The sequence below is a fragment of the Oryzias melastigma genome, linkage group LG15 (assembly GCF_002922805.2).
Source record: "Oryzias melastigma strain HK-1 linkage group LG15, ASM292280v2, whole genome shotgun sequence".
In the NCBI taxonomy this organism is placed as follows: Eukaryota; Metazoa; Chordata; class Actinopteri; order Beloniformes; family Adrianichthyidae; genus Oryzias; species Oryzias melastigma.
This window is the reverse complement of record NC_050526.1, coordinates 8,252,570-8,272,440: the sequence shown is the minus strand read 5'-3', so window position 1 is coordinate 8,272,440 and position 19,871 is coordinate 8,252,570. Positions and strand designations below refer to the sequence as shown.

The 19,871-nt window shown below is 43.0% G+C and overlaps 1 protein-coding gene across 1 annotated transcript in view; it reads right to left on the bottom strand.

Moving 5' to 3' along the window:
- Window positions 1-19,871, bottom strand: part of LOC112161972 (adhesion G protein-coupled receptor A3) — a 212,821-nt gene that overhangs the window by 136,881 nt on the left and 56,069 nt on the right. Inside the window, exons 5-7 of the mRNA XM_024297552.2 lie at window positions 18,599-18,670; window positions 18,153-18,316; window positions 10,501-10,714 (exon numbers count right to left, since the gene is read on the bottom strand). Coding sequence (XP_024153320.1) covers window positions 10,501-10,714; window positions 18,153-18,316; window positions 18,599-18,670 — 450 coding nt within the window. The remainder of the gene's footprint in view (window positions 1-10,500; window positions 10,715-18,152; window positions 18,317-18,598; window positions 18,671-19,871) is intronic.

Sequence of the window (19,871 nt, the reverse complement as noted above, 5' to 3'; positions counted from 1 at the left end):
TGCTTTACAAAAAATATTTCATAAAACTCAAATGAAAAGACTAAACCAACAGACATTTTCATCTCCTTTTGAAATTGTTGCGCAGATGAATCCTAACAAGTTAAATTGTCATCAAAGTATATTTTAGTCACTAACTAGTGAAGCTTATGGCTAACGGATGACCGAAACGATTCTGTATCTTCGACAGTTTGAAAAAATTGTGAAGCAGAGTCCTATCAGGATGCCTGTCATTCAAGAAAGTACAGTATGTTGAGGCTGGCTTTGGTAATAAGCTGACCGTTCAGAGTGTTACACCAAGCAAGTGAAGAATACGTTCAATTTGGAAACTAAAGTGCACAGCCATCGAAGGCGACTGAAGCCCCAAAACGATCGAGAAACAAGCTCATTGAAGAATTTGGGAGAATATTCATGAAAAGAGGACTGCTTCTGGAGTCACAGCTAAAACTATCCCATTGATTTGGTGAAGTTGCTCTAGAACCAGAGACAACCTCAGTTACATGTGGCTTCTGAAAAAAAAAAAAAATAAAAATAAAAAAAAGCTTTAATGACAAACTCCTCAGTTGTCACACACTGGGGTGTGTGAATTTGTTCTCCATTTTTGACCTAGCCCCCTGGGAGCAGAGATCTGCAGTGCAAACTTTCTGCTGAGAGTCAAGGAAGGAGGCACAGAGTCCCGTTTCTCCAATCTACAGTTTGACCCAACAATAACCACATTTGAAACTGTAAGGCAGAACTCCAAAAGACACAGGCTCAGCTAAGATACTGAACTATATTTAACAGCTCAGTGGACTGCGTTGTGGTGTAGTTAGTCATTTTGCCCTCACACTGGGAACGTTCAAATCCCTGCTGGGTCCTTTCTGTGTTGAGTTTGGATCTTCTAATGGATCTTAGATCAACTGATGACTCTAAACTGTCCTTTACCTGTAATTGTAGATGTGTGTGGTGGTTTGTCTCTATGTGGCCCTGTAATAAACTGGCGGGCCATCCACGGTGAACCCCACCCTTATCAGAGTCACTGAATGGGATAGGCTCCAGCAACCTCTGACCCAAAAGTAAAATAAGCAGGTTTGGAAAATGGTTAGATGGATGATAGCTCATATGAAGCTGATTTCTGGACTTTAGAGGAGACCTCTGCATCCTAAAGGACCAGCTGGGAAAGCAGGGAAACGAAATGGAAGATTAAAATGTTAGCAGGTAGCCAAAAGACTGTTTCAATGGTTTAGCATTGGGGTGTCCAAATCCAGTCCTCCAGGGGCGGCCACCTGGTGGTTTTACAGAAATCTTTCCTTTTCTGCTGCTTATTACCTGGATCAGGTTTGCTTAGCCAATAAGGAGCTCCAATGGCAGGTTGGTTGGAAAACATGTAGGACACCGGCCCTGGAGGACGGACTTTCGACACTCCTGGTTTAGTATGTTTCTCATTGGGGAGTAACAGAGTTCTTGATGTCAGGAGTTGATGAGAGAGGAGCAATGGAAGTCTAGACTCATAAATCAGAGTGCAGAACTCTGGCCCAGGAAGTCCAAAACAAGTTCGTCAGCCAAAGACCAATGTACAGAACAGAGGTCAGAGGTCAGACAAACAGACAAAACTCTCAGATCTGGAAAGAGAATCCAGATACCACGTTGGAGGCAAGGTACACCCCACTCTGGCACCAGATCACTGAACAGGAGAGGCTTAAGCAGAGGAACATACAAGTGAGGTGAGTTGAGTAATTAGAGTCAGGTCCAGAGAGCAGGAGGAAAGCAGCTCAACTATGACAGAAACCAGCCTGTCCACTGGCTCACTGAGCTGATGTTTCTCAGACCTCTTTTCAGTTAAAACATGGGAGACATCCAACCCAACAATGATGGAGACCTGCTGGCCTCCATCAATGTCTCAGCAGAGATACAGACTGGTCACTCTCATGCCTCACAGTATTATTGTATTTCATAATTCTGAAGAATCTTTTCATTTTCTGAAATCTTAAACTCTGGTTTGTTTTTGACTGTATGTTTTACTGGTGATGATGTGAAAAATAGATATTTTTAAACTGTGAAACGAGTCTGTATAGAGTTTTAAGAACTGAACTGATAGAACTCGTTGCCATTGGGCAGCTGTGGTGCAGAGGTTGATTGGAAGATGGCTGGTTCAGTCCTCGCCCTGCAGGTCTACGTGTCAAAGTGTCCTTCAGGTAAAACACTGAACCTCACATCGCTCCTGGTGGTTGAAGGTTGGCGCCAATGTTCAGCAGTGTGTGAATCTGTGTTTATGGGTGAATGGGACTTTGACTGTAAAGTGCTCTGAGTTTTCTAGGATGGTAGTAAATCACTATGTAAGTATAAACTATGAAAAAAAGTACTCTTCTATGAATTCATGAAGAAAATGGAGCACACAACCCACATGCAGCCAGCTCTCCCTGTTGGATGTCGGTTTCTGAAATCCTCAGAAGTAGATTCCACATGAAGGTAAAAATCTTGGCAGGAAGAAGAAAAATGCAAAAGCAGCAAAGACAAGCGGAACACGTCATGCTTTGTGAAGACACTGCAATTAAGCTCTCCATCAACAAGAGAAGAGATGAGTTTGAGCAAACCAACTCCCTAAACCAGCCCATTTCACTGGTAGTTCTAATCACAGTCAGAGAACATCAGACTCTGGCATTGAGCAGAACTTGATCCTAATGGACAGATGACTCTGCTTAGATTATTGCCTGTGAACAACTTCTGAAAATGACTGAAATGAGTTGGGATTTCATGGTCCGTATTCCAGTAAAGTGCTTTTTTCTGATTGCTTATCTAAAAGGCTCTAAATCAGATTTGAATCCCTGACAGACATGATGACATTCTGAGCCACAAAAGCAGCATGTTTTTGAGTGGCTGCTTACAAACACACACAACCTCATCTAAGATGCAAGCAGCTCTGGGTTTTTCCCTCCATTTTTCTGCCACTCATTTAATGGTCTGGACAGATGGATTTGTGTAAAGCCCTGACATAAAGATTACAGCTTTCTTTGCACGAGCCCTCTCTATCGATCAAATCTCTTACGTACAGACGCTCCGTGTTAACACATGCAGTTTATGAAAAGCATCTCTCTCACTCTGTTTCCTGTGCTGGATGTGTCTCATTAATAATAACTCACAGTCTTTCCATCATTCAAACTCTTTTAGCCTCTCCCGCTCCAACCCCTCTTTAAAACAACATTCTTCCTTCCCGGAGGGAGCCAGCTCTTTTTAAAGTGTGAATGACTTTCAATTGAAACCTTCTGGGCTCACTCCTGCTAACAGTCTGCCTCTGCAATAAAGCAGCCATAGAGGAAGTTGTTATACATGCATAATGAAGTCATCATATCCTAAATATATGCTGTTCATGCTCTCTTTCTATCGTGCTGTCTTCATTATCAGTAGTTCTCTTTGGACTGGAACATATAGACTAACTTTGGGGAAATCTGTGCTAAAGTGGTTACTTTTGCATGACTTTAGGCTACAGCCGACCCACCCATTGAGGGAAACACGACACTCATACGGAAAGTGAATTGCTTCCCTTTGATGAATAAGTAACACTGTTTGTAGATGATGCAACAAAGCCATCAAATGTACTGTATGTATTTTACAGTCTGCTGAAGGTACAGTTACATCATTGCCATCTGTCTGTAAGCTGTCGACACAGCCTCGCCTCGCTATAAACTATTGGGGACTTAGCAAATGTTTCACAAATGAAGTTATTTTCTGAGTAGTTACATTGCTAGTACTGCCTGCTCCATCTCCACTTAACTGAAACTGTAGATCAGTAAAGTAAAAGTTAAAAATCCTCACATTTAGAAAAAAATCTGCTCATTTGAGCTGCACACTGATCGCTGACCTACATCCACAGTAACACTGAACCATTGTGAAGCAGCTCCCACAGGACTAATTAGGAACATTTATGCTTGTGTGCATATATTCAACAATTAGTTTGCATAATCCTGCCTATTAGACTGTAAACCACCAATCTGTCTCTGCGACCCAACAAATGCTCCACAGCAGTGACATTTGAGTCCAAGCTTGATGCCGTTATTTGATAGCACACCTCAGAGTGCGTTTTGAGCTGAACAGTTGCATACTTTGAGGCCACATCATGTTAAGTTTGCCCTCCGTAGCATAAATCACTGTTTGACATAATGAACAGAGCACTCTTCTGTACTAGCATCCATCACAGGATTTTTGTCTTAATCCACTCTATCCATTACTTGACACAGCTCATTATGTGTGCTGCTAATAAATTATGCCTCACTTCATCATTGTAAAAGTTCAGTGTAACTGACACTTTTATTTCTCTACAGAGATTAAAAGTGGCAAATGTTTAAGTGCTGAGCCTGGAGGTAAAACTCCACAGCATGTGTGTTTTAATCCAATTTGGCTTGTAAACAGATGGATTTAAGACAGGAGTGCAAAGAGGTTCAAACAGGAAAACAAAGACATGGATTTTAGAAGAAAAGTTTGAATATAAGACCAGTGGCAAAAACATGGAGAAAGAAGTAAAGAGGGGGATGTCTTCCTCCTTCCTTTGCCTTTGGTGAAGCTATATTTCCAACAGAGGATGTTCATTTTGTGCAAGATTAGCCTGATTAAAAATGAAGAGGATTAAGAACGATACATCCAAAGCAGTAGCTATAGCTACAAGGCTGGAAAATATTTGATCAATGATGCATGAATTACTGTCTGGTCCCACCTCTATCTGTAGCATGGCTAATGATAGTTTAGCCTAACACCATTACTCAGCAGGCAGTTATTTCATTTTGCAGGATTTTCAGTCCTTCCTGTTTCTCACTGTGAGCACTATCAACAGAGAACCTTATCAGTGTGTCACTAAACGAAAGAGACATCTGATGGCAAAATGGATCACAATGACCATATTTCATAATAATCTTTCCTCCTTCAACAGGCTAAAGACCGTATCTGTGTGATTTCATCCCTGACCCAGGTCTGCCTGCCAGGAAAAAGCCAAATTTAGCTGCGAGAAAAGATGGTGACATTTTGGCCTCACCTTAAAAAAGGTCACCTCACAGAGGTTTTGTCACCTCTGCTCACACGTTTGCAAAACTCTGCGGCAAATCCAGATGGAGGCTTTAAGCCACGAGCTAAATCCTATGTGTTCAGACTTTCCCCTCTGATGGGCCGTAGAGGCCGAGGCTGACTGACTCAGAGGACGCTTCCCAAGGTGAACCCCATGAACATGCAGAGTAATGACTAATATGTGCTCCACTGTGAATGAAAAAGCATTGACAGCACTTGTCAATGCATTGGCACATTTTTAGACTGTTTATCTTTCATTTTTCTTTGAAAACTGTTGGTTGGTCCGATGAAGCAGAAGTGCAAGTATTCCCCACACAGATCTCTCAGCATTGCAATTTAAGAAACAGCTCAGGGTAAAAGGTTGTGCGCAGCAGATTGTTTTTGTTGGACCCCGCTCTGTTGTACAGTCATCAGCTCTGAAAATGATGTGTGCTCTTAACAGGTTTTCTGCAGGAGGGAGACAGGCGCCACAAAAAGGCATGACCCAGATAAGTTCCACCTGAGGGAGGAAATGGCATTATTTGTATGTACAAGTGGTAAGGGAGTGAGTGATTGAAAGAGGGAGGATAATCAGACAGAGTGTGAAGAGATTCAATGGGAGACTGAGCTGGAAAAGTGAAGCCAAAGTTCTGGAGGATTCGTTTTGATTAGAGGCTGCCATGAAGGCAGTGGAGCTTGTAGTTGGAGGATGTGACAGACGGTGGCCTGGACTGTGACATCACTACAGCACATTGAAGAGATTTAAACAGCATTGTCTTCTCAACAAAACCATGTTGATGCGGAGCAGCAAAGAAGGCTTTTTTTAATCGAAGGAAGTTCTTATTTATTCAGTTTTTGTTTGAAAATGTTCTATTTTATAAACTTCTTACACACATGAAGTCTCATTTACATCACTTAATAGTCGTATTAAGTGTTACTATCAGTATTAATTGATTTTAACATAATATATTTTTGTTTGTTAAATAATTTAAAGGAAATAAAAGTTAGTCTTGTTCCTTTAATGGTAAGCGGATGTTCATTCTCAGTGATACAGTGTTAAAAACTCCAGCAGCTGATGCAAAAACTAATGGCTTATCCCTATAGCCCTCACCGGGTTTTGGGTGTTTCCATGGGGGGTCCCAATAGATATGGGGCGTAGGGGGTTTGGTGGGTTGCGGTCTCTACTCAGGCAATGCCGCGGCAGGTCGGGCTGCCTCAGTCCCGTTGGTGCCTGACCAGTGCTCCCACAGGGGAGGTGCTTGGGGCGGGGGCCGGGATTTCCCCCTAGGACTGTCTCCTTCTTGGCTCCTCTCTTCTTTTGTAAGATAGGGGTTGCGGGGCCTGGGGATACAGCTCTTGATGTGGTGGGGCCCCTGCGCTGGGGGAACTTGGGCCCAACGCACATGCATTTGGGTGATGGGGAGGGTGGTTGTCTTGCATTGCACCGCGGGGGATGGACTACTTGGCAGTGCCCCCCTCCTGTGGCCGCTGCATGGATTCGCCCCTCCCCTCAGTTTTAACAGCCCCATAGACATGTAGGGCTGAAGGTGGGAGGGTGACGGGGCATCTCTGAGCAATCAGGAGATGCCCTGTTAAGGCCTTCTCACCAATTTTAACTGCACCCTTTAGTACACACACCTCTAACACCACAAATATACACTCTAACAAGCAAACACGCATGCATCACACAAGGAAGGTGGGACCTTCGACCTTCTGTCCCCTACCCCATCCCTGGCGGGGGGAAGCGGGGACACTCGGCCTTGTGGTCTCCTGGGCCTGGTGGCCTCCTCTCTGCGAAGGGAGAGGGATCCCTGAGATTTAAGATCTAGCAGGGGATCAAATTACATCGGAGCCTGGGGGTGTCCAGGTCTCTGTGGAGCAGGTTCTGGACCTTGTTCTTGAGAACTAGTCCTCTCCAAAAACTCCATCAGTGGGTGAGCCTGGTCGGGCCCTGTTTACATCAATCCTCTGGGACCCCCGTTTTTTTGGGGGGTCCCTCTCATGGGCAGGGGTGGGCAGCCCCTGCCTCGCTCCCCACTGGGCCTCTCGTGGTGGGGGCGAGCGGTTGTCTGGAGCATGGGGGCGGGTCTCCCTTAGATGGCCCTGCTTGTACCGGGGGTGGGGCAGGGGGGATGGTCGGTACTCCTGGGTGGTGGTGGGCTGCTTGTCTCTGGGGGTGGGCTGCTCTTCTGGCTGGGCTGGAACCTACACTCTCTGTGCTCCTGTCCCTTCCTGCTCTCTGGCGTGGGAAGGGTGCCCTGGTCTGGGTGCTTGGTGGGATTGCCCGGCAGGCGGATTCCCTCCACAGCCCCATGGCTGGTGTTGGGGGGTCCTGGCTTCTGCTGCTGCCTCGGCGGGGGGTCTTGGTGTGGGGGTGGTCGGGTGCTCTCCCTCTTAGAACATTCCATCATCATTCACCTTACGTAAACATAAACACTCACCTGAGCACAGGTGTCAGCTCACCTTTACAGTAATAGTATTCGTGACAGAATGAAAGACTTTACATGTGCGGGTTTACATGCAGGACTGTGTGTGTGAACTGCAGTTGTGTTTTGTACATTTTGACTAGTTTATATGTGAAGATTGTTTTAGTCAACAGGTATGTTTGTAACTACTGAGTGTCTGTAGACAGCACCCCCTTTCCAGATCACTATTTATACCCGATTGTTCAATGATTTTACCCCCCCTCTGTTACCATCTTCTTTTTTTCTCAAAACTTATCTCTTTCACCTTTCAATAAAATGCAGATATTCAAGTCTTTACAGTAAAATCTGTCTTACACAAGAAGCTCTCAGCTCTTAGCAGTTTGCTCAGTTGTTGGACAGGACAAGTTAGAAACAAAAAAAAAAACTGTTTCTTGTGTCCTTGTTGCCCATTTTTTGTTCGCAGCCTGTAGTGAAGTTTGTGTGCAGACCCCGTCCGTGCAGCATTTGCATGCGGTAAGAAAGGAGCAAGCACACACACTAGAGTGTGGTGTTAGGACACTGTAGGACAGCATCACCCGTATATGACAGATGTGTGTAACTTACATAATTAAATCCACAACAAAGAAGTTAAGCAACCACTGACTGTAGGCCAATAAACATCACTGAAAACTGGAGGCTTCAAGAAAAAATGCAGGGTAGCCTAAATAACTGGCCAATGGACGAGTAGGTTAAATGAGTGAGTTTATCAATGTTACACAAGAGCGCTGTTATATTCATTTAAGAAGAACAAACAAATTGTTTAGATGAAGTGGGTTAAGAATCTTTGTTTTCTTGAAATAATCTTGCAGACATTCAAGTCTTTACATATCTTACTGTTGATGTGTTCTTGTGCACATAAATGGCACTTTTGCAACATCTAAGTTTACACTTTATAAATGTTAACAATTGAGACAATAAAAATAAAGGAAACATTTTCTCTTGGGTCTATTTTTGTTCAAAAGCTGCATGTTGTCGTACAAAATTTATCAAGTTAAACAAAATGATCAATTGAGATTAATCACAATTCAAAAGTGTGATTAATTTATTAATTCATTCATTCATTTTCTTGTCCGCTTCGTCCCTTTCGGGGTCGCGGGGGTGCCAGAGCCTATCCCGGCTACTGAAGGGCGAAGGCGGGGTTCACCCTGGACAGGTCGCCAGTCTGTCACAGGGCCTCAATCACACACCCATTCACTCTCACATTCACACCTAGGGGCAATTTAGAGTCACCAATGAACCTATGAAGCATGTTTTTGGACGGTGGGAGGAAGCCGGAGTCCCCGGTGAAAACCCACGCATGCACGGGAAGAACATGCAAACTCCACACAGAAAGGTCCCAGCCGGGAGTCGAACCGGGGCCTTCTCGCTGTGAGGCAAGAGCGCAAACCACTGCTCCACCGTGCAGTCCAGTGTGATTAATCTGATTTTTTTTTTTTAATAGATTGACAGCACTTGTTTATTTTGTCATTTTCAGTGTTCATCTTGCAAAATTCAAATTTCCAGGACAGCAGTTTGGGGTTTCACGTTCATTCCATTTAGCCTTGCCCTAAATAAGAAAACCTCTAACTGACTTATTAATGTCACAGCAGTATAGAGATCATTTTGTTTAATGACCCAAAGGTAAATGAATACTATATAATTTATAGACTGATTAATGTTTGGAATTTAAATAGGATGGAATAACCAAATATGAAACTGAGATGTAAAGTAAACAACACAAATCCAGAAAAACGTAGATTTGCCAGAACTCCATCAGTATTTCTGTTAGAAAGCTCTGACCAGACCTGACTGAAACTAAATCACAGTGATGAACACACACCAGCGCCCATGCAGACACTTCAACATGTTGAAATCCACCTCAGAAACAACTGGGGTTGTTTCCCAGTCCCCACACCCTCATAACAAATCCTCTGTCAAAAACCAGAACCCAGACTTCAGCGGAGCTTGCTTGTTCCACACATTCGGCAGACAGCCAGCCGCAGCGGGGAGCGGGGGCAGCCTGCTCGGGTCTCCTGAACTGGGATGTTTTTCTTATTTTTGTCAAAACAACAATTAGAAAAGGTCTCCTATTTTTCCCCCTCTCGAATTAATGTGGGACAGCCTTCAAACTCAGTCACAGAGAAACAGAGACACCGTGGAAGCGGCTGTCATCCAGACACACCCCCGGAGTGAGACAGAAGCCCAGATAACCCCTCAGACCCCACGGCCCCTCAGCCATGGCATCATGCTCAGGATCACATGTTTGACAGGCGGCGAGCAGCAAATTCACTACGCAGTGAAAGAGGGGCGGGCCACTGGATTGTGGCTCAGAGTTTGTGGAGCTCTGATTTAAAAGGAACAGCCAGCAGGTCAAAAAACGGCCACACCCAAAATGTCAATGTTTGACACGAAAGTCTTTACCATGTACCAATATGTGACGATTCGGGAATGAAAATGTGTTGATTTGGGAAGATGTAGGCATTCTTTTTCATTACTGAAGTACCGCAATTAACACCAATTAAGAACCGAAATTGAAACAAAAGAACCACTTTGGCAGCGGAACTGAATAAAACCCAATCAGTGCCCAACCCCAATTATGAGCCAGCATCTGGTCTTTCTGAGACCAGCTTAGCCGAGGTTGGGGGGGTGGGTGGGGCTGGATGGCCATTCTCAGGGTGGAGCTGCAGATTTCTCTTTGGTCCTGGAGTCTGGCCAAGCCAATCCTGTTCTGTCTTTTCAGATCCTCATCAAGGGCAGCAGTAACAAAAGCCAAATCACAGCTGGTATGTATGACGGAGAGGTTGACCGGAAGGATGCCTGGGTGTGCGTGTGCACTGTTCTGTGTGTCACTGACTCCTGCGTGAACAGCTAAACTCAGAGTAGAGGGCTGGACAGCGCTGTGGCTTCTGCACAGCTTTAATTTAGGGTGAAACATGACCTCTGTGCAGCAGAAAGGTTTGAACGTGTTTCCCGACTTTGTTTAGAGCCTTGACATGTGCCGATGCAACAGGATAGTCAGTACATAATCACCCCCCAGCTGTGTGTGTACCTGGTTACCAAGCAGCAGTCATGAAGTAGGGTCTCCTCCACGTAGACACCCCAGTTCTCCTGCGTGGTCACGGTGTGGCCGTTGTGACGCCATTGCAGCTCCACTGATGGATCCAGATAGGAGGCAGTGCACTGCAGAGGGAGCCGGTCTCCACGGAAAACAAGCTGCTTTTGGGAAGGGATCAGCTGGAAGAGGGGTAATTCCAAGGGACTATCTGCAAGACCGACAGGATTAAACAAAGGAGTTAGCTTTCAAACCTATGGTTTCTCTTTTCAGAGGTGGTGATGCAGAGGATGTCATTGTCAGAAAAAGCCTTGTCAGAGTTAAGTATAAGGATATAACGCCCCCTGCATGAATCTAAACTCCCTTGGTAAAGGTGTTAACATCAGCAGATGCAGCCTCAGGACCGGACTCACATCAGGCATACATGAGAAACCCCGACAACAAACGGGAATAATCTGGAACATACTTTCAAGGTCACACCCCCCCCTACTGTTCACACATGTTGCTGAGCAAGACAAACAGCAAATGATAACACTTTGGAGCCTGGAGCCATCTCTAAATCCTCTGTGAATCCTAAACGGTAGCTTCCCGCTTCCACACTAACAGGATTACAAATCTATCGGACATAAAGTCCACAAGTCCCTCTGCAGCAATGCAGACGACCTGTGGACAGAAGAATGAAGTCCTATACTTTTATGTATCTGTATTGATGCACAAAAGCAGAAATTTGGACAGCAGATTAGCAGATCTGATTCTCTTAGAGATGGATGGAGAATTGAGAAGCTGTTCAGAGCAAATGTGATTAAAGCAAATGTCCTGTTAGAAATACCCACCAGTGATTTGAAGTAATATTTTGTTAGTTTTGTTTTTTTAAGGTAGCAAGTTCAACCCATTTTTAGCATACAGCCCCAGCGTGGGCCTTACTCAAATATGCTGTTTGTTCTGATGGATCCCTGAAAAAAGGAGCCTCACAAATACACTGCTGAAGGTTATGGTGATGGCTGCTTATGGGCAACAGCAAATGTCAGAATTAAAGTCTTGTGCTGCCACAGGTCTCATCAAGATCAACAAAAATACTGAAATGTTAATGATGGCCAGGAACAAAATATCCAAAACTTGCAACATTTACCTTAAAAAGGACAGTTAGCCACATAGCTGTTAGAAGAAGTCTGGGGAAGGAAATGAGGAAATTACAAATTTCAAATATTCATTTCCTTAAAGGAGCTCTACCATGATTTTCTTAAGCCTTTCAAAGTGAACTTTATCTATATCTATGATCATATATTACATTTGGACTACTAAGATGCACATTATTTATGAAATATTAGTTATATTTCGTAAGTTTTTCACTACCCTGAAGTAAAAGACTCGATTCCTGAAGCTCCGCCTGCCGCTGCCTGTGGCTGTACTGCTGCTGCAGTCCACTTCATGACGTCATCCCAGATAAACCCCTGTGTCTGTATTTATGTCATGAAAATATTTTAAACTTCTTCAAAGATGGATGCACATACGATATATTTGCCTTTAGTAGCCCTGACCATCTCTGCACTGGTTCACAACACAAACACGCGGCTCCTGTGCTGGACCGGGGGTTGGGGCTGGGGTGGGGGGGTGTCTTAAAGGAGCGCTGCGCCTAAAGTAACTAACACCTGTTTGAGCTGGAATTTATTGAAGACAGGACGCGACTGGAAGATGTTTTTTCACCTACGCAATATAGCTAGGATCAGAAATATGTTATCTAAAAGTGACGCTGAAAAACTCATCCATGCATTTGTTACGTCTAGACTGGATTACTGTAACTCTTTACTAATAGCATGCCCGAAAAGTTCTTTAAAAAGTTTTCAGCTTGTCCAGAATGCAGCAGCACGATTGTTAGCAGGAACTAGTAGAAGAGAACACATCACTCCTGTGTTAGCTTCTCTCTACTGGCTACCAGTTGAATCCAGGATCAAGTTCAAAATCCTTCTGTTAACATATAAGGCTCTGAATGGTGTGGCTTCATCCTATATTAGAGATCTCATAGTTCCTTACCAACCAGTCAGAACACTTCGTTCACAAAATGCTGGACTGCTTGTAGTTCCTAGAATTTCTAAAAGTACAGTTGGAGGTAGAACCTTCAGCCATCAAGCCCCTGTTCTATGGAATAAGCTCCCAGCTCATGTCAGAGAGGCCAGCACAGTTTCTACCTTCAAAACTAGCCTTAAAACATTCCTCTTTGGACAGGCGTTCTGCCAGGCTAGCTAGTAATCAGAGAATATTCCCTCTCCTGTGGTCCTTGTGAGGCTAGATTAATAAATGAATATTGATGCGTTTAAATATAAATTTAGATTTTCTATCATGGTTATTATTCAGATCAGCTCTGGGGTTCTGTTCTCTATTCTCATCTACTTCTCCTCTCTTCTATTCTTTATTATTTATTGTATTTAGTTCTCCATGCTTTTGTTGGTGCAGTTCCATTCACATGTTGTTCTTCTTTCCCACTCTCCTCTGGGGAGCGGGAGAGATTTCAGATCCCCGGTGGATCGCCCACGCTCCCACTCTTGGCCGTGGACCACGCCCCCGACACCATCCTGCATGTCTGAGTGAGAGTGATTCCTGCTGGGTCGTCTGTCCTCCTGCTCCTGGTCGTGGACTGCACTTCTGCTTCATCTTGACTATGGACTTCATCATCACTCTTCCCTCAGCTTTATCTGAATGAACTCTTTTAGATACATAGTTGTAGAAGCTAATCTTTCTTTAACTGTTCTGGTATCTCCTGTCCGTCCTGGGATAGGATCTCTCCTTCATGTGGGAATCCCTAAGGTTTCTTCTTTTTTCCTGACTCAGGTTTTTTTTAGGAGTTTTTCCTTACCGGGAGGGAGGGTCTAAGGGCAGGGACAACCAGTTTTATTTAATCTACTAGTTATTAACTATTGTTCATATTTTATGAGTAATTTTCTGCATCTGTAAAGTTACCTGCATGAAGGTAAATGGGGTAAATTTCCTTTGTGATTTTGGGCTATAGAAATAAAATTGAATTGAATTGAATTGAATATACAGTATTCTGCATCTAAAGTTTTTTTCCTGATCATCACTGGCTCTGTGGAGAAATTGAGTGTTAGTGTTAGTCAGGGGGCGGAGCTGTCAGAGTAGACTCTTCCTAAAGGGAACGGTTGGCACCGTGCTGATGTCAGCACGTTTCTAACCGCTCGTTTTTGTGGATATGGGAGGGGCTGCTGCAGACAGTGCAGGTTTTTTGAGGATTATTCTTAAATGCATAAATGGATCAAAATACCGCTTTGAGGTTCTTTATGGAGGGGAATTAACAGTAAAATGCATCTAAAACCTCAAAAAGTAGAATTTTCATGGTAGGGCTACTTTAAGGAAATAAATAAATCCTGCCTTGGTGGGTGCCTTTTCATGGTAATGAACGGTCAGCAGGCTTAAACTGAAATAATTAAGTGTCCACAAGATTGTCGTCTCGTATGGTGAGATGAGACAGTAATGGGTTCAAAAGGCTAAAATCTTAGCTTGGCGATACTGAGGATTTGGATATTGCTCTGATATTAGTCAATATCAATACCAATTTCGATATCAATATCAATATTTTTCATAAATGAGGTGAATCTCATATGAATCTCAAAATTTCTATTGTTTTTAATTGTTGTGAATGTTTTGTTTGTAAGTTTCCCTTTTTTAAATTACTTGATAAAAATAAAAACAGAATTAGGACAATATTTTCAATTAAATGGAAAAAAGTTTATTAAAATAAAAACTTCTTGAAATTAATTAAAAAGTGAAGTAACTATGATACGAAAATAAATAAAAATGTTTAACCATAAAAAACAACTGGTAGAAATATAAATAATTTGAATCTTCTTAGCTTTTAAATAGAACAATATAATTTGTCAAAACAACTCAGCTTTTAAATATTGTGAAGTAGGCTGAACAAAGCATACTCTTTCTCTGCTGCTGCTGAGATCTGACAGGACTGGAGAGAGTGCTGAGGCAGCGACTCAGCTGGGTCATTTTTGCTAATACAGAAACGTTTCAAACAAGAGTGGAAATACTGATATCTTCTGGTTGATATTGATCCGATACCAATACCAACTTGAGATCAATACTAATTATATTTTGGATTGATCCGCCCAGTATCACTAAAATCTCAAATCCAGTTGCAGTACTAGGAACTCATGTATGAGCAGCCAGAATGTCAAAACTAGAACCAATTTAGCACTTAAGATTGCTAATTTTAGATTTTTTTTGACTCAATTCATGTTTTTCTTGTCAGTTTTCTTTTTTAAAATTTTCATACATTCCTACTGATCATATCTGCTGTTTTTTTAACCGAAATTGTGTCTCCTATTTGTTTAGACTGCTGCCCCGCTACCTGGTGTCGGATGAGTGGAAGAAGATGGATGGACAGACAGACGGATGGATGGACGGGCGGACGGACGGACGGACGGCGTTGATGCTGTCATTACTTCTCTGTTACTGCTTTTTCCTCTCAAGTTAATACTTTGAATTCAAATGCGTAGTATTTTACTTTTTTTTTTTAGTTTATATAATCCATCAGTTAGTCTGTGTTGCAACTATGACCAGAACATGATGGTGCAACTAAGAAGGTCAAGCATCCATTCCGTGAAGAGTTGGTTTAGACCAGTTGTTTATTTGTAATATCTCCATTCATTTTATATGTTTTAACTTTGTGTAAAGTTGATCTTCTGCGATTAGGTTCTTCACAAACCAACATTTGTGGACAGGAGGATCCGACCACCTTGGATCCAGTTTGGTGGTGGCTTCAACACGCCACTGAGGACAGTTCAACCTATCCTGCTCAGATGTGGTCCCTCTACCTCTTCACTTCAGCTGGGAGAGCCTGCTTTGGGTGTGTCCTGTGAAACCTTGGTTATATAACAGTATTTGATCTGGGAGGAATCTATTCATGTGCTGCTGATCTTCAAATAATATAAGAACAATAACTTTAAGTTTTAACAGAAAACAGAAGATGTCACCAAAGTCATTGATACCTATTTTTCCCCAAGAAGAGTCACTGGAAAGATCAGAAAATATCCTAAATGAAGATTAAAAGATGTCAAGCTGCAATGCTGAGACCATGCATGCTATTGTGATTCCACAAGGGTTCACAATGTCTTAAAGTTTTTTTAGAAATACTATATATATTGTCAGATTATTATTCCAGAACCTCTCTGTTACTCACTCGTAGCCCCTTTCATAACAGCAGAGGAGCATAACTGAACTTCAAAGCCTCACATGTCATGTCAGGTGAATTAGATAATGCTTTTGATAAATTAAGTCCATGAAGGCACAGCACAGACTAAAAGGCAGACCTGAATGTGAAATTCCATCATAATGACATGATACCTATAAAGTTCCATTGCACTACTGTGTCATCATTCTATAAAAAACACACAGATATCAAAGACAGTCTCTAAACATCATGTTAGCTCTTTCATTTCATGTCTGGGCTGTTGATCTCCTGCGGCCCTGTTAAAGGAACAGCAGGCGGCTGCTCGTGAGCAAAACAGATGCATCGAACTTCAACACAGGAAGCACCTGATTCAGCCGGGAAGTGGCACATGCTCCGCGCCTCCTGTATAATGGGGAGGACAGAGGTCACTGCTGGACAGTTTTCCACAAACATCTGTTACCCATCAAACTGATACTGCTAGGAATGAAGTAAAAGCACTCAAGTCACAAAGAAGACTTTGGATTTTATGTGAAATGTGAGTTTCAATTAATAAATATATTTGGGTAGAAAACTTCACCCTTTAACCCCTGAGGTGTCGATGGTGACGCTTAAGCACTAAATCTTTAACATACTGTAACCTTTCAAATGTTAACACGATCAGTGTCAGTCTACGGATTCTGGAGGAGAAAAGCGGCTGGTTTGCACTTCTTCCTTATCAGGTTATCTACTCTGTTTTGTTCGCCATGGCTTTGTAATGTTTCAGTTAATTAAATATTTTAGGTTTCTGCCACCAAGCCTGGTCTCCTGAGTTTGGGTCCTCCAACAGCAGTCCCTGACAGAATGACCTGACCACCGTGGACCCAGCAGGAGATTCCACGGCATGCCATGTCCACCCATTCCGCTCACCCATTCATGAGCGGGTTCGTCGGGGCCATCCTTCAAGCTTCTATTCCTGAGGAGGGTCACCGGGACCACACTTCAAGTTCCCTGTCCCTGAAGATGGTTGCTGTTCATCCCCCTTGGCCATGTTACATGTTCCAGAGGAGTCGTCAGGACTGCTCCTCTTCATGTCTGTTCCCGCAGAGGGGTTGGCTGAGTCGCCCTTCATATCTGTTAGGCTGCAGGAACCAAAACTGTGTTCTGGACTTGTTATTTATTTATTTTTTTTTCTGTTCCTTCATGACCCCTCCTGCCAGGTGTGGTATTTTGGGGCATCTGGGATGTGCCCTTTCGGGGAGGGGTACTGTGGATTTTTTTTTTTTTTTTGGTTATGTTATGGGTTTTGTCCCTCAGTCACGTCAGTTTTAGGTTTGTCAAGATCCACAACTGTCTTCATTTCAGTTAATTACCCTCACTCTATTTACGTGTCTAGTTTTCAGTTGTTTCTTTGTCAGTTTATCTACTCTGTTTTGTTCTGCCACTGTTTTGGTTCTCCATGTTTTTTTTTTTTTTTGGTCATGTTTCAGTAAATGAAACATTTTAATTTCTGCCACCAAGCAGCCTGGTCTCCTGTGTTTGGGTCCTCCCTGGCAACATCAAACAACATAAACACTGGAGCTCAGGTCTTAAAGGGTTAACAATGTCAGCAATGAACACTCCTTTCTTTTAAAATCATGCAGTCATGTAAGAACAGCCAATAATGTGGCTGTCAGAACACCACTCTGAGAACAGCCACATGGTGGACTTGTGCTGTAAAGTGGTATATTGAGGCTAATATGCCAAATGCAGGGAGCCCAAAATGTTATCACAGTAATCCTATAACGGAAGCTGTAGGGTCTAGAAGGAGAGCTCTTTGTCCCTTCACTGGATTCCACTTTCCGCTCATTGTCCATGGACTGTGCAGAATCACCCTGTAATTGCTTTGGATTGTTTTGTGCAAATGAAAACACATCCAGTAAGGATTACAAGGAATAACTCCAGAATGTCTGTGGCTGGGAGATTGGATGAGGCTCTCCACAAATGCAAAAAGGCACAATTCAGGGGAAGGACAAGACATCCCTCCTAATTAAATGTGTGTGCAACCCGTGTCACACCATGAGCACAGCGCATCTTTGTTTATCGTGCCTCCACCTCATCAGCACACACAGTGAGATATGGCATGATCCAGACATGAGAAAAAGAAGGAAGATTGTTTTCACCAACACAACAGGATTCCCCAGAGGCCTGCAGCCCAGAAATGAAATGGAACAAAGAGAGGAGTAAAAGATAGGTACGGATAGCTCCATTCTTTTTTGTAGGATTCCAGCAACATGAATGTTAAACACTGCCATTAGAAGAAAATTGACAATTCCAACAAATATTTTATAAATACGATTTTAACATCTAGTTTTAGAGTGGATGATACATTCCAGGAGATATCTTATCCATAACTCGTCTAGGGATTAAAATGTAAAAACTAATTTGTTTACTTTGCCCCAGGAAACCAAGTGAAAAGATGGTGGAGTGTTCTGGCCCTTACCACAGGTGAGCTGCTGTCCCTGTAGAATGTGGAACACCAACCCGTGAAGGTGTGTGGGGAAAACGCAGACTGTGTCGTTACCGATTCTCACAGAGTTGCTTTGAGCCCAAATCAGCAGCCACTTCATGTGACAGTCACAGAACAGAGTCTCAGTGCTGAAGTGTCTGCAACAGGAAAGACAAAGAAAAAACATCCAAAATGTGGCGCTAATGTTCCTCTGCTCACTGTTTCTCTCACAGCAGGTCCTTGACAGGAGTAACAACAGCGATTTGTGTCATTTTAAGAACAGAAGTCTAAGGCAATAATAATTCTGAAGAGTCACTGGTGACATGCGGCCATATTTGCCTTTTAGAGAAGCTAAATAACTGAAATCCATGCTGACATCAGTAAAGCTTATTGTTCACAATCTCTGTTTAATCTTAAATATATGGATGTGTTTTCCTTACAGCACTTTCAGAGACACGAGGGACGTGAAGAGTCCTGCTGTCAGAGTTGAAAAGATGTTCCCAGATAAATTCCTATTGGAGGAGAACAAACAGTCAGAAACAGGCCACTGAAAACAGTTGGTAAATTCACTAACGAGAAAGATTTCAGACACTTTCAACCTGAACTTCCCAGAAACAGAAGCAGAACCTTTTCAACACTCTGACATAAAGTGTTGATTGCATCCGAGATGGACCAGTATCCAGAAAAAACTGGGAATTAGGTCATGAGAAAACATTTGTTTGGAGGAAAATAAATACCATTCCATGTAAAGGAAATGACAAAAGGTCAGATGGACAACTCCATGTCTCAAGGCCCATCAGAGCTTATTTGTCCTTGTTATTTTACATGTTGCCCCGCCCATCGCTGGTTTCTCTCATGTGTCCAGTCAATAAAAGAAATTGAAGCCTGGAGGTGTTTATTCTCATGTTTGAGTCATCTAAAATGTGTTTATTTATCTATAATATATTCATTCTTATTTAACACTAAAACCCCTGAGCCTGCAAAAATTTGCACAGAGTAGAGTTCCACCCCTTTAGTCCGAGAGCCCATTGTTGTGTCATGGTGGGCAACCCAGTCTCATCCAAAAACGTTCAGTACCCACGTTTGTCCACAGGGATAAACGTAGCAGTTTCACAAAAAAGGGGGTCTAAATTGTGGGATTGCTACGTCTCATTCTCTCATTCATTTCTACGGAGGTGCGCCGGATCACGTGACTGATCACGTGACTTTTGAGTTTCTGCCTGTCGCTAGCAAAAACACGGTGGGATATTCACTCTTTTTCGGTGGAAAATCACTCAGAATAAAATATTTTGTGGACTAATCTTTATTTTGACAATATTTCTAGCGAGAAATACACCCGTTACTATCAGGATATACATTTATTTTGGACATACAGTTCGTAGTTTGTCTGTTTTTCTGGACTTCTCCCCAAAACGGGGCTCCAAAGTCGTGAAATATCAGCGTTTGCGGTGCACGGAACGAGCCGAGAACCGGGCGATCAGCAGGATTTGGGGACCCGACCCGCGTCGGTGCCGCGTAAAGGTTTGGGTTCGGGTAGGTTCGGACAAACCGCCCGGACCCTTTTTTAAATTTGGCCCCGAATGACTTCCGTAAAGCTAGAACTGATCACAGTCTGACTACTTCCAGTCGAGGAAGATTAAAAATTTAAAAGTTTCCAGAAACGAAGATTTTCAACCATAAAAATAATGTTCCTTTATTTTCTCCCTCAGTGGG